This window comes from Zootoca vivipara, chromosome 10 (assembly GCF_965207765.1).
Source record: "Zootoca vivipara chromosome 10, rZooViv2.hap1.1, whole genome shotgun sequence".
NCBI classification, from domain to species: Eukaryota; Metazoa; Chordata; class Lepidosauria; order Squamata; family Lacertidae; genus Zootoca; species Zootoca vivipara.
The window spans coordinates 20,218,474-20,243,733 of record NC_142593.1 but is presented as its reverse complement, the minus strand read 5'-3'; the positions used below and the strand labels follow the sequence as shown (position 1 = coordinate 20,243,733).

General features: G+C 44.6%; 1 protein-coding gene across 2 annotated transcripts; it reads right to left on the bottom strand.

The window, feature by feature from the left end:
- Window positions 1–775: 775 nt before the first annotated feature.
- Window positions 776–17,363, bottom strand: REEP5 (receptor accessory protein 5). 2 transcript variants are annotated; one of them, XM_035099969.3, is made up of 5 exons: window positions 17,123–17,363; window positions 15,743–15,836; window positions 3,829–3,967; window positions 2,410–2,578; window positions 776–1,149 (listed from the first exon to the last, which is right to left on the bottom strand). In XM_035099969.3, exons 1-5 carry the CDS (start codon window positions 17,238–17,240, stop codon window positions 1,100–1,102), a joined length of 570 nt encoding a protein of 189 aa, XP_034955860.1. In that variant the 5' UTR covers window positions 17,241–17,363; the 3' UTR covers window positions 776–1,099. The 2 variants fall into 2 exon arrangements, with proteins under 2 accessions (XP_034955860.1, XP_088508822.1); XM_088652696.1 differs by lacking the exon at window positions 17,123–17,363 and adding an exon at window positions 16,092–16,366.
- Window positions 17,364–25,260: the final 7,897 nt, after the last annotated feature.

The window sequence follows — 25,260 nt, the reverse complement described above, 5'->3', positions numbered from 1 at the left end:
GTCGCATGTGTAGTAACCCTAACAATAGGTGTAAATCTACCTGTTTTTCTTTATAAGAATGCATCATCATCCTTTGGTTCCACTGGCAATCCTTAACTTAAAAAAAACAAAAAACAAGCAAGGCTTTTTAATGCCTAGAGAGAATAATGAGAAGGGTCAAGGAGGACCTGCTAGCTGCCACATAGTGAGACCTTGGCCAAAGAGCAATATTGTGGAGTTTGGTGGGTTTCGGGTTTTTTTTGCAAATATTCATGGGCATATTTCAGCTTGCATCAACAGCAGTATGAGGCTCCACTGCAGAGTAGCTATTCCACACAGGCCACAGGATAAAGCCCAGATGAGTGTACAGACCTAGGCATCATTATCCCACTTCCATTTCACACACATCCTTTCGGTACGTATATTCAACCATTGCAACTCTGGTCATAAACAACAAAGTGTTCTTCGCAGTGTTTTAAGGACAATTCCCATAGATACACACTCTTGACGAAATACTGCAAGTTACAAGCAGTCCTTGCAACAATAAGGAATATTTGTGTTCAGCACCGTACACAACCCGTCTTCACTGTTTTACAACACGGTTAGAGGTGTGAGTGTAAGAATACACATTAACATAAGGCTTTTTGATTTTTTTTACCTTCTATATGCAGAAACACACTGGCATGAAAAGCATTTGTCATTACGCTTTGCTATCAAACTAGATTACAGTGAGAACCTGTTAGATATGCAACAGAGCTTTTACACATGGGCACTGCATGCACAAAGAAACAAAGTGTAATGGTCAGAACCCGGGGCATACTTTATTTAAAGTTTACGTTAACTGCAAGACAAGACAGTATTGAAAGTCCCTTCTCTGCTCAGGAGATGAATAAACTAATATGTAAGCTTTAGATGCTACCCACTGCACTGGTTTTAAATAAAAATGCTTACTTTCAATACAGAGAACTGCAAAAGCAAGCAATCTTACAACACATTCCTTTAATAAAATAAAAAAAAATGTTTACAAGGCAACAAGATTCAAATTACTATATCACAGTCCCCAGTAACATCAAGCTGCATAAGGGAAGTGATGAGGAAACTTATCTTCCAGTTAACCATTTTAAGTGCTCTTCTTCTCGTCACCCAGTAAATTTATTGTTGCTTTTTTAGCTGAAAGAAGAAAAAGAAGAAAGTGGCATTTATAAACCGCACAACAGTATTTCTCTGGCCAGCTTACAATAAAAGTAAAACAATTTACCACAAAGAGAGCCATAACAATGCATCATAAAAATAGCAGAGAGAAAATCTATGTAGAGATAAAATTTCACAGCACCACCAAAATGTTGCTAATCTTGAAAGCTTATTAAGACTCCAAAAATTTGGTAGATCACTAAAAAAAACCCACAACCCTTAAAATCAGGAAGCCTGGGAAAACAAAGGTGTTTACCTGGTGCTGAAAAGATCACAATGCAGGTGTCGCTCAAGCCTCTCTAAGGAGGACATTCCAAAAGAGGTGCTACCCTCTTTGGTACATGCCCACCATATCTTGTTTGGCAAAGACAAAGGGCCTCATAAGGAGCTTTAATTATAGTGGTATTGCTGAATTAATATTGTTCAGCAGCTGGAATTATTGCAGCTCTGGAAATATTCGGAGCTATGGGTGTGCTTTTTTAAAATGGCCCAGTGCTAAAAACTCTGCAACCTGTCTAAATGAAGCAGATTAAATATATTTGCATACAATTGTTTATCCTGCTGCTGTTATTCATGCTGAATAACAAGGTGGCTGAGGAAACCACACCTATCCTGTGGGACTTCTGCTGAGCCCCAACATTCTCTCCCCTCCCATATTTGAGATTTCATAAGGTATTTTCTGTGCAACTCAAAAGCGTTCACGGGCTACAGCAGGGATGGGAACCTGTACTCCTCGAGATGATGTTGGGACGAGAGTTTCCATCATTCCTGACCATTGGCCATGCTGGCTGATGCTGATTTGGAGGGCTTCACACCCCTGGGTTAGATACTTTCTTTGCCTTTGAAAAATGAGTGTTGGGATTCTCAGCATCAAGTACCTGATTCGGTGCTTATTTGATGCAATCCCAGTTGTCCATGAAATTTGCCTCTACTGCTCAGGTCAAAGCCAATGCTACTACTCACTATGGTCAAAAGAGGAAATCACAGACACATCCCATCAAGAGCTACTTGGGTTTTATTGTGTCTCTACCTTAATGTAATATAGCAGTAAATCCTATCATTTAACTCAAATAAAACGGACCCACATGCCATAGTACCTCTCACCGCATCACTTTCTCTCTTTCTCTCTCTCTCTCTCAACACCTCTGTTCAAAACTACTTACATATTCACAATTATCCACAAAGTAGTCTAGCCAGGGCAGAAAAATTATTGAAATAAACTGGCCCTATAGACCTCACCTTCTTTAGTAATGGTGTCTGCTGTCTCTGCGGCTTTGTTTTTCAGATCCTTTACTACGTTATCCAGCTGAGCCTCATGCTTCAGGAAGATGGGGCGGATAATTCGGTGGTAAAGCAGCTCTGCCCCATTTGAGGGACTTGGAGCCATGCACCATACCAGAAACCCACACTGCAAAAAAAAAGGGGGGGGGAAGAAGCAGGAAACCAGATTTTATCACACTGCCTATCATTAGTGGCATAGAAAGATCTGTAATCCTCATGTCAGGACAAGCTGGCATAGCATACGATCTAAGACACAGAGCTATAAATCCAGAGTCCCCGTGTTTGAATTTCACTTCCGCCATGGCAATAGGTGGCCATAAGCGTGCCCCTCTGGTTCATCTCCGGTGCCTCTGCTTTCCCCCCCCCAAAAAAAAATACAGGGCTGTTGTAAGGATTGCAGTAAGATAATGTATTTGAAGCACTTTGAAAACTCTAAAGTGCTACATCTGTGGTTCACATTTGAAAACCCATGCAAATGACACTTAGTGCAACATGCAGCTAAGAGTTATTTGAACTGGTCACAACCCTATGCTGAAGCCAATAAGCAGAAAGCATGCCTGTTCAATCCTATATGAAACCTCCAAGACCAGTGACCATGTGCTTATGAATATTAGTTACTGGGAAGCAGTAGCAGGAAAAGACTCCTGCCTTCACACCCTGCTTGCAAGATGCTTCCTAGATGCAGCTCTGTGGCCACTGTGGGGAACAGAATGCTGCACTAGATAGCCTTTTGCTCTGATCCAGTAGGTAGCTTCTTAAAACCTAGGGAATAAATTGGTATGTCTGCACGGCAAATGGTACAAAAGAAGCGCCTGCGTCACGGATTTTAAAAGCCAAACATAAGAACTGAAGAGAGTCTTCTTGGATCAGGCCAACAGCCCATCTAGTCTATAACCTTTTGTTCTCTTAGTGGTCAGCCAGATATCCCAATGAGAAGCCCACAACTGGAAGCTGAGTCCAAAGCATTTGCCCTGCTTGTGATCTCCAACCTGTCTTCAGAAGCACACAGCTGATGATGGTGCCAGAACACAACCACAGGGCCGGCCCTATGGCCAGGCTGGGTGGCGCAGGGCACCCGCCCGCCAGGGGGGCGTTGCGTAGCTGCACCCGCCCACCCCAGAGCTGCGCCCCCGGCAGCCGCGCTGGGAAACAGGGTGGGGGCGCCGGAGGGATCCGTCGCACCACGGCACCAAATATAATTAAGACGGCCCTGCACAACCATCATGGTTTGTTGCCTTTAAGAGCCTTATTCTCCTCTTTAAACCTATCCAATCTGGTGGCTATCACTACCTTCTTGTGGCAGTGAATTCTGTAGCTTGACGACACACTGCTCCTAAATTTTCTGCTAGCTACAGTTGAGGGTACAAGCAAACATACCTTAATCATGTAGTAGAAAGGGAACCAGGAAAGAAAGATGTCAGAGAAAAATTCCGCTATGCTGAAGATGCCATACACAACCCAATATGTCAGCCACTGTGTGTCGTCATCTTTGTTTGGGCTTTCAATAGCCTTGATGCTGAAAGAAAAACATTAAAAAGGCAAGTCAACTCATTCCCTCTACAACACATACACACATGGTCACAGATCTACTCCAGTTGTTGTTGCTGTTGATTAAATTTGTATACCACAATTCATCTGTAGATCTCAGGGCAGTTCATAAACTGAGTGCAGCTCTCCTAGGTTTCCTTTTTTAGCATTATCTTTATAGTTACAGCTACAATCTCCTATAACATCCGTACCGGGTATACGAACGGGCTGCAAAACTAATCGCACTCTTGCTATTTTTTAGAATTTCTACATCAATTTCCCACCAAAATCTGGTTTGCTAATAATAACGATCCTAAAAAACAGTCCTAAATGGTGGCGGTAAAATAATGTAGCAGAGAACTATCACTTTTTAAACCCTGTTGGCAGAACATGGAGGAAACAGCTTTTTCTTTTTCTCTATGGCAGCCTGGGGTGGTGGGGATACGTTATGCAGGCTCCAAGGCTGGCATAATCTTGCAGGTGGTTTTGGGGAGGTGGCATCCTGTTTGAGGCACATGATAGTGATACGGTTGTGGTGGTACAAGCTACTGTGTGCACCAGTTTAGCTATACACATGATCAGGTAGCAAGGTTGTACACTTAAGAACATTCAGAAGTTTCAGTGATACCATGAAGATAAAACACACTTTGAGCAAGGGCAGATCCCCCATGCTTCACAAACCTCAGGGGTTCCACAGCCCAGGAGGCTCTCTGAAAAGCTCAGATGCAGGAAGCCCAGTGAGATCCCCTCCATGTTGAAAGGCTACCAAACACCTTGGTGGATTATGACAACTTGAAACATCAAGAGCTATTGAGAACCGCTCGCATTATACGCTGTCGAAGCCAAAACTGCTGCTGCTGCCTCTTAAATATGAATAATTATTTTAACGATCACTTATGCTAAGTTACTCTGTTGGAAAACGCTGTTCTTTTTCAAGACCAGACAAAGCCTGCAATTATGCCATTTGCTAGTGTTAACATATCCATTAGATATGAAAACCCAGTGCAAAGTGAAATCAAGCTGTTTCTAAATTCCTACCAGGATACAGGAAAAATGATTAAAACTTGCAACTAACTGGAGTGAGCCAATAGGATTTTGGGGGTGCGGCAGTGCAGAGATTTATCTAAATCAATGTGACTAAATGTGTAGCTGTACCATAAAGTTTTTCCTGGGCTGCTTCCTGTTGCCATAAGATAAATGTAGGCGTGGGAGTTTGGTGAGGCAGCTCTCCGTTGCCTCTGGCCATCTTGTCAGAACAGCTTTTCTGCTTCAAACAACACAAGAGCTTTCTGCCACAAGAGCTTTCTACAGGTGTTTGCTTGTTACTGCTTTCCAATCGTAAACTTCCAGTTCTTGCCATCTCTCCCCACCCCCAAAGGTATATTTGAACACAGCGAATACTTGTAAACACCTGCCCTTGATGGACCAGAAGGGTGGGTAAGATTTGAAGAGACTCTGAAACTGACTTGTAATATATATGTTTGACCTACAGAAACATGTAGCACTTCAAACACAACACAAGTTGGAAACTAGAAGAACAGGTTTTGTTCAGGGGGGGGGGGGAGAGAGAGAATGAATAACCCATTTGGACACTAAATTTCTACTCTGCAATTGAGAAGAAATGTTTAAGTTTCAGTGCTTCTGGGATAACAAACACATTCCACAATCATATTTCCTGCTATAAGAAGATAAAAGGCAGTGCAATGGCCTTTCCTCTCACCATCTGGGCAAGTACCACCACTCTCTTTTATTCTGTTCCCAAGATGTGACTAATGTTGATAAGGAATAATACTTTAGTGATGTCTTAAAAGAGTGATCAGAGGGAGGATTTCCCCACCAGCTCAGGAAAAAGGGGATGGGTAAAAAATGCCTTGGAGTGAACCCACTTGCCTGCTGACCTGGGGAAAGAAGTGGTTGCCACGGAATCGGTTTTAATATGTTTGCCAAAGAAACATTTTTTGTTCCATTTTAAGTGCCTAAATCTATCAGGCAGAGATCTGCTGAATCAGGACTTTGCTGAAGCTGTCAATTTATACCTCCAACTCTATGGAGATAATCATATCCCAAACCAATTTCACTGGTTTTTCACTGGGGCTGAATGTACCAAGCACAATATGGAAAACCTAATTTGGTTGAGCAAATGAGAATAGAAATTGGAGGTTGCTGAATTGTGTTCAGGAGGCCTTGGGGTGGGGAGATTTTGAAATTCAAATTAAAAGACACGCACTGACCTAGATTACAATCCAGTTAAGCACGGAATTTATTGGCAGGTTTCTTGAATAGATGAGTTGGAATTGTCCCACTGTTCTAAAAACACTCAAGAACAACTATCCATTGTGCCCGAAGCAAATGTATTGTATATATTATGATCTCTAAGAAGGCAGAGTAGATTGAAAGCTGGGCTATGCCCAAACAGTATGATGCAATGCATTGTTACTGTAGGCTTGTTTTTAATGTCAAGTAGTTACTTAAACTATAGCATCCATTCCAAACCTAATTCCTTCCAGATGTTTTGGACTTCACTTCTGACCATCCCCAACCTCTGGCCATACTGGCTGGGGCTGATGGAAGCAGCAGTCCAGAATATCTAGAGGGCACCTGGCTGGGGAAGGATGGACTGCAGCAATGTATATGAGGAAGCAAAGCATGATGCAGGCTTTCATCTGAAAAAAATCACAGCCATGTGTTTTATTGTACGATTGGTGATCCACCATGGAGGCCATTTTTTCTCACTTTAGGTAAGGCAAGTTTGAAGACTGCTGTCATATGCATAATTCAGCACACTGAACAGGCACAAACTAACAGAGCTCCCCTTTCAATCCTTACCCAGTTTGCACATTGTGGTAAACTGTAGTTAATGGTTACTGTGAACCCGTTGATCTGGGCTGATCTGCCCCGTCTTGCTATCACACAGGGAAAAACATGACACTGCCTCTGGCTTAGCAATTATGTCCAAAGCAGGGATCATGGTTTGTTTCTCTCAAACAAACTACAAGTAAGCCAAGAACAAACGTTGGCTACAGAACGTGGGGCCAGCCACCTGTCAAATTTATTTCCAGAAGATAATCATCTACAGCACAGGGACGTCAAAGCACCATTCAGTGTTTGCAAATAACTCAGCATAGTGCTTTGAAGCACCGGTGAGGCCTAGCGTTACCACCCATCTGCTGACAGGCAGTAACTCCAAGCCTGCTTCAGGGATTGTCTTAGCAACAGAGTCTTCGTGTGCAACTGATCCAGTGGGCTTCCAGTTACTGCCTATCAGCTGACAGGCAGTGGTTGTTGGGTGCCTGGGAAGCTCTACATTCAGCTGAGCACCAGTTGCTTTCTGCAAGGATCTGCTACACGACCAAATTTCACATGGGGAACTCAGTCAAGTTGCCAATTCAGTGGGTTTGGAAAGAAATGAATGCCATATTGAACAAAGAAGGAATTTTTTCTTTCTTTCCAAAGAAGGCACTGAATGCAGAATTCAGAAAGCCCTTTGCACAGCACTTCTAAGGTGCCTGGCAGAACAGCTGACCAGCAGTGCCTGCAGAGCCCCTTTCAACAAAGCCCTCCCAGCCTTTGCCTCCCTTTATTTTGGCCACCTCATGAGCACAGAAGACTCCCTGGAAAAGATTGTGGTGTTGGGAAAGATTGAGGGCACAAGGAGAAGGGGACGACAGAGGACAAGATGGTTGGACAGTGTTCTCGAAACCACCAACATGAGTCTGACCAAACTGTGGGAGGCAGTGCAAGACAGGAGTGCCTGGCGTGCTCTGGTCCATGGGGTCACGAAGTCGGACACGACTAAACAACAACAACCTGGTGACATTAATTGTAGGACAGGTGGCTGTAGCTTGCTTTAAAATATCCTGGTCGGTAAAATGAGGAGATCTGGTAGACTGGATTAGGCCCATGGACTGGAGATTCCCCAGCCCAGTTTACCATGATGTGCAGATGAAGACAATGCCTGCAGTATGGAATTAGGCAAAAGCATTCTTGCTTTTACTGGATAGGGCAATTAATAACCAGGTTCAAGGAAGCTTTGATGCAGCCTAGCACGAGAAGCCACATAAGCATGGGTACATCAGCCCATGTACTTCTATGGGCAGCTGCTGTTTTGCTAGAGACGCAGTGAACTTAGTGGAACAGTTTCTGGCTGACTTGAGAATACTGCAAATCAACAGCAGGGCACTGAAAAGCACAGAATAAATTTCTGTTGCAAGAAAGAGACAGAGGGTAGCTGGCTCTCTCTACAAGTCCTTCCTAGGGGGCATTTACTCCCCTCCCCCCCACAGCACAGTGGACAAGGAGGCAAAGTCACAAGAGTGACTCAAATAATGTGATAAAGTGACCCAGGGATAATCACACACTCTCAGCCTAATCTACCTGATAAACAATGGTCTACACATTTTGGCTAGCCTCATAGATGGGCTACAATTTAGTAGAAAAGCCACAAGTGGCCCCTTGTTCTTCTTGTTTAGTCGTGTGCGACTCTTCGTGACCCCATGGACCAGAGCACACCAGGCAGTCTTGTCTTCCACTGCCTCCCGCAGTTTGGTCAGACTCATGTTGGTACCCGAGAACACTGTCCAACCATCTTGTCCTCTGTCATCCCCTTCTCCTTGTGCCCTCAATCTTTCCCAACACCAGGGTCTTTTCCAGGGAGTCTTCTCTTCTCATGAGGTGGCCAAAGTATTGGAGCCTCAGCTCAGGGCTGATTTCCTTCAGAATGGATAGGTTTGATCTTCTAGCAGTCCATGGGACTCTCAAGAGTCTCCTCCAGCACCATAATTCAAAAGCATCAATTCTTCGGCGATCAGCCTTCTTTATGGTCCAGCTCTCACTTCCATACATCACTACTGGGAAAACCATAGCTTTAACTATATGGACCTTTGTCGGCAAGGTGATGTCTCTGCTTTTTAAGATGCTGTCTTGTTCCTAACCTTATGCAACACCTCTGCATGAGTCCAGAGACAATGCCCTGCTCTCTTCCCCCAGCTTCAAGCAAGGACCTGGAAAGGGACACTGGAAAGGAAAACTGAGCTTCAGTTGATTCCCACACACTTTCCCAGCTCCTGCGTTTGCAGCAGGGGCTTACGTTTGCAGTGGGCAGACAAGGCACTGAGTGGGTCCACTGCCTGGGTGGACAAGGCATTCTGAGTAAACGAGGCTTTTCTCTCTGGAGCTAAAAGGAAAGGCTGGCGTTTGTGTTCGTGCTGGGTGGCCAAGGTGCAACCTCTGTCATCCAACCCCAAAGAGCAAGCTACAGCCTTTTGTCTCTGCTGAAGCAAGGGGTAGGATTGTCATATGTTGTCATATGTGTGGAGGAAAACCTTAAGCACATTGCAGAGTTCAGCAGAGTTTCCAAAAATAGACCAGAGGCAATAGTACTTCATTCAGCAGAGCTTTACTTGTGCTGAAGGCAAATGTAGCATAATGGTTATCAAATCCCAATACGATCAGGATTGGCTCAGTTCATACAAAATCCAGTTGCAGCATTTATAAACTTAACTCGTAAGAAGACTAAACCTTAACACTAAGACACACCACACCAGAAGGGAGAGAGAGAACAAGAAAAGTAAAGACAAGACCCAGGGTCTTGTTGGCCTCTATTTATAGTCAGCATGACTCTGCAGAATAGAGATAAGAGAACCAGTTCAAAGCAGCTTCCCAGCAGGTATAACCCAAACAATCATTAACCCTTCTGCCTCTGCTTCTCTCACACAGAGAAGCTTCTAGTAGCTTCTTGTATTAATCAGAATAGAAAAGAATAGGAAATATATTTACAGATGAGATCAATACTTTCTGCACTAAGAAATGCAAACTGACAGAGATCTTCCCTCCAGTTGTGATGCAGCCTCTAAAAGTCCACTTCCAAGCAGGAGATAAAGGCCAGGACTCCTCTCCTCACTCTTGAAAAGGGCAATGCTCCTCTTGTAATCGTTCTGCCCGGCCAAGGGCCTTCTGGCGGTTCCCTCACTGCGAGAAGCAAAGCTACAGGGAACCAGGCAGCGAGCCTTCTTGGTAGTGGCGCCCTCTCTGTGGAATGCCCTCCCATCAGATGTCAAAGAGATAAACAACTACCTGACATTTAGAAAACATCTGAAGGCAGCCCTGTTTAGGGAAGTTTTTAATATCTGATGAATTATTGTATTTTAATCTTTGTTGGAAGCCGCCCAGAGTGGCTGGGGAAACCCAGCCGGATGGGCGGGGTACAAATAATAAATTATTATTATTATTATTATTATTATTATTATTATTGTCACCGCTAGCATTCTGAGTGGTATTGTGGACCTTTTCTTATTAAGCTGGTTATGAAGAGCTCCTTGGGTAAGGTTACCAGACATCCCCGTTTCCCGGGGACCATCCCTGGATTTACAAATCAGTTGCCTGTCAAAATCCATCTATTTAGAAGGAAGTTGAAAAGTGTCCCCAAATTCATTGGGGGAAAAAAATCTGGTAACCTTATCCTTGGGAGAAAAATCAGGGTAACAGATGTAGTAGACTGCTTCTGTCCTCTCCCAACCTACAGGAGTTGGCCAAAGAAATGCTCCAGAATTTACACAATTACATTCATTCACAGCCTCTTTGCAAAACCAAGTAGGAATCCCTTTTTCCTCTAGTGCTCTGACCCACTTTTTTTTATACTGTTACTTACATTTAATCTACGCATACTTTCCCTCTGGTGTTCTATGTAGGTCATAAACATTCAAATACCTTTAAGATACTAAATGAACTTTCAACTACTTTCAGCTTTGCCCAGTTATTTAGGCAGAGCCCAGCAATACTTTGAAAAGAAGGAGGAGGCTGATGCAATTAATGGAAACTGATTTACCAGAGTGTCTGGAAGTCCACAAAGCAAATCAATTCAGTTTTATGACAATGCACGTGTTATAGAAATACAAAATTAAACCAGTGGGACAGGGTTTCCCAACTTAATTCGCCTTTTGCCCTTGCCTTGTACAGAGACGCTGGTCACCAATATAATTCAATTATTCACAATGAGGTGAGAAGGAACCTGAAAAGCCCAACAATGAATAAAAATATGCAGCATGGGAAATGTCTGTGCTGTTGGCTAACAACTTTAGCACATGACCACAAGAGCAGAATGCAGTACAGTACCTAGGAAAATAAGATAGAAGGCAGAAGAGGAAGATATGAACCTACCTCTATTAAGACTGTGGCCACACACACACCATACATGTAAAACACATTTAAAACACATGACTTCTCCCAAAGAATCCTGGGAACTATAGTTCACCTCTAAGAGACCTTGAAACTACAGTTCCCAGTATCTTTTTTTGGGAGGGGGGCAATGTATTTTAAATATAAGATGTGGATGTGACCTGCATGACCTGTAATTCTCTGGCACCAGCACAGGATCTGCCTTAGGCACAGTGTTAGAAACTGAGATATGAAAGCTAGGCGCTAAATGGCACCTAGGTGCAACAACAGAACATCTAGGTGTGTTTTTTTAATAACAAGAATACAAATCTGAAAATGAACGAACTGCAGCTAAAATATTATGTGCATTTTTCACATGGTCTAGTTCTTCCCCTGCCCAGCCCTTTAATATTCTTAAGAGGGTCTCTCCTCCAGTCTTCAGAGAGTAGCTGGAAGTGGGGAGGCAGAAAAAGGCCCTTGTTTCCTTCCACTATGCAGTTTTAATCTGAAATCTTAGGCACAATACTGCGCCCAGAGCTCAGAAGCTGCTCATACTATGAAATTCCCTGTCGCAAAATGTGCCTACCGGTAGAACAATGGGAGTTTTGAACACAGCTTAGACAGTGTTCTGCTTAGATTGCTTAGAGCACTACCCATCGATCCATTTAGCTCACTACAGTCTACAGTAGCAGCGGACAACACATGGCCGCATATGGCCACCTGCCTAGTTTCAAAAGAGAGAATTTTAGTCCTGTCTGTTACATAAAGTGTCTGAAACTCCAGGGAGATGCGCTGGAAGGTAACCAGATTAGCACAGTCTGGCCATAAGAGAACACTTTCCACAGACTTTTGCTATGCAACTCCCAAGATGAAGCAAACCATGTTGCAAGGCTCTGGCGGGCTATTCGCAGTCATCTTCACATTGTCAAAATGACAACATAAAAACTGTTTGGTCCTGCAAAGCATGGACGAGTCAATCACAGAAATAACTAGGATCATCCAGATGGCAATTTGAGACTTAGCGAAACTTAAAGCATAACATCTTGGAAAACACAAGCACAGATATTTAGGAAGGCATCGTGTTAGCCTTTTCGAAGCTGAGTATCCTGCAGTTTTATGGTGTCGGAATTTTTAAAGTCCTATTGCTTAACCCACTGCCATTTTAGTTTCTCTTTTACAATGGAGATCTCCCTGCATCTTCACTAAACATATTAGCCTGTGGATTTTTTCTACTCCCAGGGCAAGCACTGTGCTCTGAAAGCGTTGTGTGCTATTATCAGGCCTGCAGGTAACACATCACAGTGACAATTGTGCAATTAACCTAACTGTGCAACTAAGCTATGCATGGCTACTTGGAAGCAAACTCCGCTGAATTCAGTGGGACTTGTTCCCAGTTAACTGTACAGCAGAAATGGGAAACCTGTGGGCCTCTGGGAGTTGCGAGACTACAACTCCCATCATCCCTGACTATTGGTTATGATGGCTGGGGCTGCTTCTATGTGAGAAGATCTTTGCTTCTGACTAAAATTTAATGTTTGCACCTCACTAGATTTTTGCCCACACTTGTCCAATGCAAATGCGTCAATTCACCTGATCGCTACACGAAGCCCTCCAAAAACAGGAAGCCTGCATCATTGGATGATTTGTATTTGTGGGAAGGGACAAGGAACTTTGTGGAAATAACAGGGGCCACTGAGGCTGTCTCTACAGCAAATAACTACCAGTACTATGTGAAAAGCAAATGGATTTTAAAAATGTGTTTGACATGGAAGCACCCACTGGACTTTACTGACCCTTTCTACACACAAGATTTCATACAACTAGCTTATAAGCCTGTGCTAGGAACCTGCAATTTTAGAACTACTGTCAGATTTAAGAAACTTAGAGAATGACAAGGGAAACTGCCTCTGCCTCAAGTTAAGACTTTGGTCTGCAGACTTCTCACCCTGCAAGATGCAGAACTGTAAGCTAGTACAGTGGTACCTTGGTTCTCGAATTTAATCCATTCCGGGAGTCCATTCAACTTCTGAAAAGATTCAAAAACCAAGGTGTGGCTTCCAGTTGGCTGCAGGAGCTTCCTGCACTCAATCGGAAGCCACATCGGACATTCAGCTTCTGAAAAACGTTCACAAACCAGAACACTTGCTTCCGGGTTGTCGGCGTTTGGGAGCCGATTTGTTTGGGAGCCAAGCCGTTAGACTGCCAAGGTACCACTGTATCTCAATGACACCACTGCCTTTGGAGTGTACAGAACTACATTTAAGTCTGGAGTTAGTCTGTGCTCATATGTTTGAGTGAACTGGGGGCTGGAGAGCACATGTGACCACCACATGTGATGCTGTTTATGAACATAAGCAGACAGATTTATAGGAGACATCCCATCAATATCCTCTATATGGTCAAACTAGATTTGATGTAGGAGATCTACAAGTGAATCTTCTGGTGTCAAGGATAGCTCAGTCGGTAGAGCATGAGACTCTTAATCTTAAGGTCATGAGTTCAAGTGCAAAAGATTCCTGCATTGCTGGGGTTTGGACTAGATGACCCTTGGGGTCCTTTCCAGCTCTACAATTCTCTTATTCTATGCTGTCTTCGTTGTTGTTGTTAAAACCAGCTGGGCTGGAGGATCTGAATTGACCACAGTGCAGGTAGAAGGGTTTAACTTTTCCCATTATGTGATTTCTTAATCATAGGTAAAGGTAAAGGGACCCCTGACCATTAGGTCCAGTCATGACTGACTCTAGGGTTGCACGCTCATCTCGCATTATTGGCCGAGGGAGCCGGCGTACAGCTTCCAGGTCATGTGGCCAGCATGACAAAGCCGCTTCTGGCAAACCAGAGCAGCACATGGAAACGCCGTTTACCTTCCCACTGTGTTGTTGTTTAGTCGTTTAGTCGTGTCCGACTCTTCGTGACCCCACGGACCATAGCACGCCAGGCACTCCTGTCTTGCACTGCCTCCCGCAGTTTGGTCAAACTCATGTTCGTAGCTTCGAGAACACTGTCCAACCATCTTGTCCTCTGTCGTCCCCTTCTCCTAGTGCCCTCAATCTTTCCCAACATCAGGGTCTTTTCCAAGGATTCTTCTCTTCTCATGAGGTGGCCAAAGTATTGGAGCCTCAGCTTCACGATCTGTCCTTCCAGGGAGCACTCAGGGCTGATTTCCTTAAGAATGGATAGGTTTGATCTTCTAGCAGTCCATGGGACTCTCAAGAGTCTCCTCCAGCACCATAATTCAAAAGCATCAATTCTTCGGCGATCAGCCTTCTTGATGGTCCAGGTCTCACTTCCATACATCACTACTGGGAAAACCATAGCTTTAACTATACGAACCTTTGTCGGCAAGGTGATGTCTCTGCTTTTTAAGATGCTGTCTCGGTTTGTCATTGCTTTTCTCCCAAGAAGCTAGGTTTGTCATTGCTTTTCTCCCTTCCCGCTGTAGCGGTACCTATTTATCTACTTGCACTTTGACGTGCTTTCGAACTGCTAGGTTGGCATAAATCTATAGCAATGGTGCTATTATCCCCGGGGGGGTGGGGGGTTGTGAAGAGAGAACACATGAACCCACATTGTCTTCAGTTGTCTGAGAAGTGATGCAAGGCTAATGGAGAAAGCTCTCTTTGATCTGTGCTGGCAATTTCACACATACAAGTTCTCACTTGATGTTGAGGGATAAAAGGACGCACATGTGAAAAAGCACCTTTAGCTTTTCCAGAACATACAGGTGCACTTAAGACAGGGCACTCACATGTGAAATTCTCACCATCCTTTCCCAACACAGTGCTCATTTCACAAGAAGATTGCAAAACTAGTCTTTTCCATCACGTTTAAGGCGTGGCTCTCATCCTACCGTAATCCATACCAGCTGTTAACATTCAGCCTTCAGTCAAGTTCCCATTAGATGAGCCCAATGTTGCAGCAGCCAGCAAAATACCCTGTTCTTATGTGTATTAAGGCTACATCTTGTAAAGAAGGGGAAGACGGTCCAAAAAACCCTGAAATAATTGCTTAACTTTGGCTGGATCAAAACCTCTCTCTCTCTCTTTAAAAAATAGAAGGCCCACACATTTGCTCAAATACCCCCCCATGGTTTCAAAGTGACATCATCAACATTTCAGGGCACAGAGCCAAAATTTTCATTGCAACAGAAATCGTCAAGGTAACCTTTCCTTCCAGACAAAGTTATATTATTTCCAAAAGCTTTTGTGGCATTAAGATGCCTAAATCGTGCAAACCCATCACCCACAACGTCACAGTCCATCTGCCGACTCCAATGAGTTCTGATTCTACAGCACAGGGTAATGGCAAGATCAGGAGTTGGGGGGTCAGCCTACTGAGTGAGGCAGAAGCTTCTCACTACCAAGCTCTAAGGATGCTGTAGTGTGTAGCCCTATTCAGAGAGGGGCCTGGCAAGTTCTGAAATTGCCTTAAGAAAAAATCCAAAACAATTCCTTGAAGGTTTGGCAGCCACTTGCAACCTGACAAAAAAAAGAGGGAGGGAGGAGGAAAGGAAATCTGTAGCACATGGCCCACCCCCTCCAAAGTTACCAGTTTCATCAGGCAGTTCCAGTACACAAAAAAGAGGAAGAGGCTTCTCTCTCCGAACACTTACGAGATGTATGCAGGATAAGCGAACCCAATCAAGTTGCAAAGGAGGGACGCTCCATAACCGAACACCAGATAGATGGCTAGCGCGGCACCAATGGCTGAGAAAGAAAGCAGAAAGTCAGTCGGGGTGGAGAGGAGCCCTTCCCTACGCATGCAATAAAGCAAAGGCTTGGTTATATAAAGATGGAAGTTTCCTTAGGGCTGAGGTGGGAAGGAAACTGATGAATTCCTCCACAAGGCTCAATCCACAACCACCACAGCCCCCAACATACGGCTGGAGAACTGAGCACCACATCCTGCCCACTGTTTACTGTGAAGTTTAACCCTCATGGGGGTGGGCAGGAGAAGCTAACCTGTGATACTGAAAGGGTACATGGCAGATCCGAGACACAAAGCGATACTTAGTTCAGCCCAGACACGTCAGCTAGTCAATTACCATCTTGTGGGAGTTTCTCTCTTTCCCACCCCTCTCCTCCTCCTCTCCGAATTTCTCAGAAGGCAGCAGTAATTTCCCTCCAAAGGCATCGAAAGTAGGGCTGGGGTTCCCCCTCCTACTTCCGTCGGGGCACATACAAAAATCTGGTGGTTGTTTTTTACCAACATGGCATAAGAGCAGCGCCCGCCCCCCAAGGAGGAAGCAGGAGAGATGAAGCAGGAGGCGGAGGAAAGAGCTGAGCTGTTGTAACCTGAGACCAGCCCGTTTTACGGCGGAGGAGGCTGGACATTCAATCCCAAGGACTGAGACTCCCGCACCTCCTCCTGCCTCCCCCCCCGTCTTGGACACGGTGCCTAATATGCGCCTTCTCCTGCCATAAATGTCGCCCAAGAGGGAGAGGGGCAGGTGCCGAGGCCCAGAATCTCTTCGCCCCACTCCCCAGGCCCCCTGGCATAATAGCAGGGTGGGGTGGGAGAGCGAAACGGCGCTTTCATTCCCATTATTGCAAAGCAAGGCAGGGTGGACAATGCTGGGGGTAGGGGGGGCGGGATACTCCCTTATTGTGCAATGCATCTGTTTCAGCGCTAAGAACATTTACGGGCTGTTTTGCATTTTGGCGTTTGAATCGGCGTTGAACACCGCCGGGAGATGCAAGTTGCAAAGGCTTCAAAACAAACGAGAGGATTAAAAAAACAAAATGCAAGGCCGTCGGGGCCGTAACACAACAAGGGCTTCTTTCCTCTCTTCCCTTTCAGAAACAACCTCCCGTTTCACCGTTTTGGCGAACGTCGCAGCAGGATCACAGTGGCCCTTGTCGACGTGATGTTTGGTTGTGGGTGGAGGAAGGGGGAGAACAGCGCGGACCGCAGGGGAGGTTTTGGAACAGAGGGAGGAAAAAAGGGGGGAAAGAGAGAGACTGCATCACGGAGAAGAGCCGCCGCTCCTTACCGATGGCGATGAAGGACCTGTTCACGCCGGTCCTGCTCTCGATTTTCTCCAGCACGCCCGTCAGGCAGTTCTTCTCGTGCAGGAACTTGTCGAACCTCTCCCTCATGGACGCGGTCATGGTGGCGGGACCCCTTCCCTCTACGCAGGAGAGGAGAGAGAGAGAAAGCGGCTCTGTCTACTGCAGGCGCAATGCAAATTTCTCAGCAGCAGGCAACGGACCCAGGCCTGCTTTGCTCGCGGAAGGGAAGGCGGAGAGACGTCAGGAGCAGCGGCAGCGGCATCATGGGGGGCAACGTCAGCACAAGCCCGGCCCCGAAGCCCGCCCTCCGCCACCGCTTCGCCTCGAGTCTCTGCAAAGGAGCCACACCCAGGCTCGGCCCTTTCGCGTCGCTGGCAAGGCGCGGGAGGCGGGGAGCCCGCCCGGGTAGAATGACCCAGGCAGAAAGGGCGCAGGAGAATTAGCAAGATTGGGCGTCGAAGGCTTTTTCCTCCCACAAACCCCCACACCCACCTCGTCGTTTGAAACCCCACGCATCGGCCTTTGCACAGTGTGGCCTTGAAAGAACGGGGGTGCAGGGGACTTGCTTATTTATAGCAGCTTGGCGTTTCTCTCGGACTGTCTTTTCTGCCAACAGTTGTTGGTAGTGCACGTGAGAGGGAGCACATCCACACCACGTGTTCGCATTCAGCATAGACGTGAAGGACAAGGCTTCCTCCAGATCTTGGGAACTGTAGTTCACAGAGCTACAGTTCTCAGCAGTCTTAACAAACCACAGCTCCTAGGATTGGGGCAGGGGAGCCAACTGGTTTAAGTGCGTTTGGACGTATGGTGTGTGCCAGGGGTGCCAACTTGAATACGGAATTGGGGGGTGCAGCACCCCTGCCCCCTCATCACATAAATAAATAAAAATAGTTAACTGACCGATCGCAATGCAGATAACTCTGTTCTGCCCTTGCCCCAACATAAAGCCTCCTTCCCCCCCCCAACCTAAAATAAATACTGGCTACGCCCATGGGAAGCAAGTAAGTCCCACCCTACATAATCGATCACATGCATGGCACACACTACCGGTATTTGAATGGCATTGTTCATCAACTTTGGGGGCGGCCTTCTCAAATATTTTATTTGGGGGTGGGCGTAGGGCCTAGGAGTTGGCTCCTATGGTGTGCATGTCACCTCAGTCTCCCTGCCCCCTCTTTAATTCACTGTCGCCTCTCCCCTCTTGCTTTAATATCCATCCCAATTAAGACTTATGGTCAACTTCAAGCTTGAATGCTATTTTATAATGTTTTGGTTTGACCAAGTAAAAGGTATTGACTGATTATGCTTTCTCCCCATTCCAGACCAACACATAGTACCTTTACTTTTAAGGTATCATGTAAGGTATTTTACATACTGTAATACATTGGCTCTCACTAAAGGGTGCTGGTCATTTCTAAGGGATAAACAAACTGTTTCTAGAATGATCCACTCCTACCAGAAGAAAAGCTGCAGGAAATAGTTAAGTTTACCCCCTTTATCCAGTTTCTTTTATAGGAAGAAGGCCTTTTTAAGATCACCTGAAGTTGCAACTAGTTCCAGCTGTTTCACATCTAACTTGTCTGCCTGCTGAGTGGGGAGGGAAAGTTGCTGAGCTTCCCTGCCTGCAGGCTCTCCTAGCTGCCATCTTCCGGTGAGCACTGTTGACTTGGGCCCTGATTCTTCCCGTAAATAGGTAGGAAACACAGAATGCTGCAGGGCAGTCTGTCACGTGTGCATTCTGGATTTTGGAGTACAGTATATGTTTTACAGGGACTGTGTGTGTGTGTGTGTGTGCCTAGGACTCATTCCAGTGGGTGTGCTGTTGACACAGGTACATTGGCACTTGTGGGTGCCGTGTTGTTGTATCCGATTCCCTTACTTGATTTCCATTTCCGCTTCCAACAGACATTGAGTATTCTGTGGCCACTGAACATGCTCAGTGGACTGATTTAGTGCCCATTTAGGGCAACCCTTGGGATTCTCCTGGGCACGGTAATACCGTACTTTTCTGTTTGCAAGGCGAAGGGTTTTTTTAACATTAAAATAATGGTTTAAAAAAAATGGGGGCGTCTTATACATGGATAGTGCAGAGGGGTGACGGTGGATTGTTTCCTTCCGCAAGCAGTAGCATTAGTGCGTGTGTTTTGTTGCGGTGGCAATGGCTGCTGTTGATTGGCTGCTGCTGCGGCATTTGGGCGGTTGATTGGTGGCGGCAATCGGAAACACGATTGGAGGCTTCTGCATCGTGTGCTATCAGAAGTGTTGGCCAGTTGGGTGAGCGTTTTCAGGCATCCCCCCCCAAAAATGCTCAACAACTCTTGGCAATCTCCTCCCATTTTCTAAATTTTGAGTCCCCCAAAATAGTCTTATACACGGGGGGGGGTGTTATACATGGAAAAATACGGTAACTCCCTCTTGTTTCACAATGGGCTCATTTTATTTAAATGTCTATTGGCACTCATCAACTCACAATTAGAGAGAAGGATAGTACATAGTAGTTCCACAGCCACACGTACCTGATTTAAAAATATATTATGCTGCAGCAAATTTATGTTGGGTGAGAGATTGGATTATCCTAAAAGATAAGGAATTATTGGATATTGAGGGTTTCAGAAACAGCTATGGATGGCATGAGTATCTGATGAATGAAAAGGAGAAACGGTATAGAGAATTCACAGACCACGTAGTGAAAAAATCACTGTTTAAGGTATGGGAGGAGAATAAAAGGATATTAGAACCTAAGACTCCCTGGTGGTTATCACCACTTGAGATAACAGCTGTGAAAAGGGGAGCGAGGAAGGGCAGATGGAAAACGTATCAAGAGCTGATTGAAAATAAAGATGGGCAATACTTTTTAAAACCATTTAATCAGATAAAAGAAGATTGCACAAGCTGGCTCCAATATAATCAAATGCAAAGCATATTCCAAAAACACAAATTAATTGGCTTCCAAGAGAAAAAATCAAAGTTACAAGAAATATTAATTGATAAAGAAAACAAACACCTGACGAATCTATATAAATACCTACTGGAATGGAATTTAAAAGACGAAGTGGTTAAGTGCAGTATGGTTAAGTGGGCACAAGATGTAGGAAGAACAATCTATAGTGTGCAATGGGACAAATTGTGGTCCGAAAGTTTAAGATTCACTGCATGCACATCAATAAAAGAAAACATAATGAAAATGGCCTATAGATGGCACTTAACCCCAGAGAAAATAGGTAGGATTTACAAGCAAGAACCAAATAAATGCTGGAAGTGTCATAAGAAAATTGGCACATATATGCATTGCTGGTGGTGGTGTGAATGTGTACAGGAATTTTGGAATAAAATATATGAAAAAATGAAGAGTATGTTAAAATTAACTTTTGAAAAAACACCCGAGCTACTCCTGTTAAGTATGATTCCAGAAAGTGTGCCTAAAAATAAGAGAAACATTTTGTTATATGGTGGGGCAGCAGCTCGAGTATTGATAGCGCAAAAATGGAAGGGAGAAGATCTGCCAGGGGTGGAGGAATGGCAAATTAAAATGGTGGAATATATGAATTTGGCGAAAATGACGGCGGCAATTAGAAATGTGCCTAGACAAAGGATCCAAAATGAATGGCAATTAGTGGAGGATTATTTTAAAAAAGAAGGTATTAAAACTGAGTTGGTGATCTGCTTAACTTAAAGAATGCATGAAGAGAGGGAATTATTAAAAATAGGGATAAGAGATATTACTATTAGGGAATTAGGAGGAAACAAGTGAAGGAGAAATAGTATGAATAAGCGTTAAGTCGACAATCGGAAGTTTTTTATGACTTAATTTTAAATATTTTTTTTTCTTCTTTTTTCTTCCCTTTTTTTTCTCTTTTTTTTCTTTTTTTCCCTCTCCCCTCTTTTTCTCTCTCTCCTCTCCTCTCTCCTCTCTTCCTCTTTTCTCCCCTCTCTCCTTTCTCCTTCTTCTTCTAGCCCCTACGGGGTATATTTTCATGCTATGCTTTACGTTATCTTATTATATGTCGTATTTTGATTATTAGTTTGTTATATGATTTATCATTAATATGATTTCATTATATATGATTTTGTGGGTTATGATTTCGTTATTATTTATATTATTGTTTTGTTTGAGTATGTGTGAATTTAAGGAATTGTATTTTAAGATGAATCTCAATAAAGTTTATTTTTAAAATTAAAAAAAAAAAGTAGTTCCACAGCCACACTTCCCTTATAGTCATCTCTTGAGCTAAAGTTACAGAGTTGGGACTGCAGAGATACAAAGTAGGCCTATGTAAGAGATGGTTAGTCTGCAGATTATGCTGCATACCTTTGCTCTCCAAAGGAATTTTATTATTTTGCAATGGGGAATGTAGGTACAGTATTTTATTCCCATAAATTATATTTGCTGAACTCAGCAGAAGGCTTACCTATGTGCCATCCATTATTGTTTATCCTCTGCAATTTTATGGATGTTTTCCCGAAGTATATTAAGTACTCAAAGGAAAAGCGCTTCCTTGCAAGCATCCAATAATACGCAACAAGTATACAGTGAGTCAGCTTTTGCAGTTGAAATGGTAGTGCTTATGTACAATCTGGAGTTTTTGGCATAAAAGTGGCGCTCCTGGATGGACTGATAGCAACTAAAGAGCTTTCAGATGCTGGCATCATAAACCTTCAACAAGGGACATTACAGCATCACTGCTGTGTTGGAAGTACATTTTGTGAGACAGCCAGTATTTGAAAGTTGACTGCCAGTGCCGTGTATTCCTACTCAGCGTCAAAACAAAAACGATAGTAGCTGAAATCTCTGTGGTATGCACATAGTACTGTACACACAGAGCATCAGATATAAATGCATAACTTGGCAGAATGACTCACTGCATCATGTGTATTTTGGTCTTTTGTGAGTCTGTGGGTTGGCCCATTTCTGTGTAGAGTTAGCATATTGGAACAAGAAGCAGAACTTGCTGAACCCTTATCAAGGACTTGCTTGGTATGCTGAAAACTTGTTTTTACTGGTTCTGTAACGCGACACGCAAAAACTGGTGAAGAGCTCACTGTTTCCCTGTCTGCACTCACCAGCTTAATTTCTACATGTAAAGTTGCTCTGAAGTCATTTTTATACTTTTGATATCCCTTTAAGAGTGCTTTGCTCTCCTGCCTGGAACAGCTGTTGATGTTTATCTCAACTCAGTGAAAAGCTTTTGCAAATGCACCAGAGGTTAAAAACACAGGAGCGAGCTAGGATATTTTATTTCTGGTCTGTTGGCAACTTTCAACTATTTCTATTACAGTACAGTATTACTTTCTATTATTCTCAGAATAAGGCTTATATTTCTGTACAGGCAGTGGCAAAGAGCATTTTGGAATGTAGTGTGCTATTTTCCATAACTGTGTTAAATATATATATTAAAATTGGGGCAAGTGCAAAGTGGTATCTGATCAGGGATCAGCTTCCATGTATTTTCAAGTCGAGCTTCACACAGGTGTCCTTCACAATTGTGTTTGTGGTTTGTCACTATATCCCTCTAAATGCAAAATTGAACAAGAAGTCACCCTTTGTAGGTAGGCAGGCAACCAATGAATGAAACAGTAAAGAAAAAACAAGGTCAATAATCAGAATGGGCACAGGGAATTGACAGTCCAGATAACCATTTTGAAATTTAACAACTTGAATGGCAAAGATTGGTCAATAAGCCTGCACCAAACAAGTTAGCTGAGATTAGGACTATCGAAGAGGTGGTGCTGTGGGTTAAACCACAGAGTCTAGGGCTTGCTGATCAGAAGGTTGGCGGTTCGAATCCCTGCAATGGGGTGAGCTCCCGTTGCTTGGTCCCAGCTCCTGTCCACCTAGCAGTTCGAAAGCACATCAAAGTGCAAGTAGATAGATAGGGACCGCTCCGGCGGGAAGGTAAAAAGTGTTTCCGTGCGCTGCTCTGGTTCGCCAGAAGCAGCTTTGTCATGCTGGCCACATGACCCGGAAGCTGTCTGCGGACAAACGCTGGTTCCCTCAGCCTATAGAGCGAGATGAGTGCTGCAACCCCAGAGTCGGACACGACTGGACCTGATGGTCAGGGGCCCCTTTACCTTTAAGAGGGACTATAGCTATTGCACCATTATATAGTTTTTACTCATAAGCCACCTTTGAAAGATAATATCTTGAAGGGAGAGGGGCATATACATGACTAAGATAAAATAAATAGTTAAATACCAGCAAATGCAGGTTGATAGTGAGTTATTTTCAGGGGAACATGTTTTGTTTTGTTTTTGTTTTAACAGGATGGGGAATACTGAAAATAGGTTTGTTTCAATCTCATAGTCTTGTAGTTTTCAGATCCCCTGCCCCATCCTGGCCTTTTGTCTTTTTCTCAAAGGTCTGGCTATCCTTTGTTGTTGTTGTAGGCATTGTCTGAATGCTTAAAACAAAAAAAAAAAAACAAAAAAAAAGCATGCCTCCCTCTGGTGGCTGAAACTGATATAGAAATGCTTTTATTTGTGAAGTCAGCTGAGAATGCTGTGTATAGAATGCAATGGACAAATATATATTGAACATAGCACTGAAATGATGCATATTCTTGTGGGTTAGGGTTAAGGAAATGTGTTGCCTACAGCAGTTAATTAATGATACTGCCCTCCATCTGAAGGTCACAAAAAACCATTCCCACGTTTTCGTTTAGTAATTTGCAGATGAGCTCAGCATGGCTTACTTCTGAGTTGATTGCTCTATTGAAGTCTCTTTTGTTTGAAAGTCTCCATAGTCTTAGATAAATCTAGACATTCAGTTAGCGAAAGGTGGAATAACAAGTTCCCTTTGATGACAAGAGGAGTATTAACTAGTTGCATGGTAAAACCACAATCATGAGTGTTCATAAAATGCTGGCTGCTCATGCTGGCTGCGGGGTGGGGCTTTCTCTGTGGAACCTCTCAGCAAAGAAAAACCTCAGCCACATATGACTAGCAGGCACATTTTTTACTACCCTTTAACCCAGGCAGAAATGGTTCAGTTTATTTGGAGCGACAATAATAGTTTCGTAACACTCAGAGTGGCCCTCTACCCACTGGCTGCAAAACAAAAACACAGGGAAAAGTAGTTAGATAAAATTGCTGTATTTTTTGGTGGCAATTCGGAGATTTAATCCGAAATTAAACTGTTGCTGTCTTTCAAAACGAAACAAAAAAAATCCTTCCTGTAGCATCCTAGAGACCAACCAAGTTTGTCATAGGTATGAGCTTTCGTGTGCATGCACACTTCTTCAGATACTGTTGCGGTCTTTGGTAACTTATCTCTTTTGGACAACAGATGTTGGCAAACTGGATTTTAAAATGGCAAAACAATATTAGAATTGGAGCTGTCACAGAGAAGCACAAGATGTGTTTTAATGCTCAGAAGCTTTGCAATTTATAAAAATTGCTTTATGTTCCGTATTATATTAACATTATTGCCTAATACAAATTTGTCATGGCCTTTGGCTTGAACAATAAACCTGTTAACTTTTTTTTACTACCCTTTGAGTCAGTGGTTCCCAACAGGTGGTCCGGGGACCCCCAGGGGTCCGCGAGCTATGCCAGAGGGGTCCTCAAGATGCTATTAGATGCCAAGCCTCTGGCCTGCCGGAACCGGCAAAACTGCCGCCGCCGGTGCGCGGGTGCCAAGCGAGCCCGGTGGATCAACCAGGGAGCCGCTGAAGGCCCCCCGGCGACCCCACCGGACCGAGGCTGAGTGCGCCCGGCCGGAGACTCGGCGGAACCCCTGGGCCTAGAGGCCCGAAACCGCCTTCCAGTCCGCGGACCCCGCGGCGACCGCGTGGGCGTTGGAAACGTCTGGCGGAGCAAGCGAGGAGCCGCTGAGGTCCCCCGCAGGCCCGCCAGGCCGAAGCCGAGGGCGCCCGGCCGATGGCCGAGCGGAGCTCCGTGGCCCGAGACCTCCCACCGCGCAACGATCCTGGGGGGCCTGCCTCGCGACTGCAGTCGCCATCACCCCTAGCTGCCCAAGAGGGGGAAGGAGCCCCCCCAAGCGAAGGCCCCCGATCCCGCAGCTCCTGCGCGCCACACGGGGAGCCTCGTGGGGACCCGAAGAACAAAGACCGCACTGAACCTGCTAGCGCTGGCGCTGCTACCACCGCAAATACAGCCA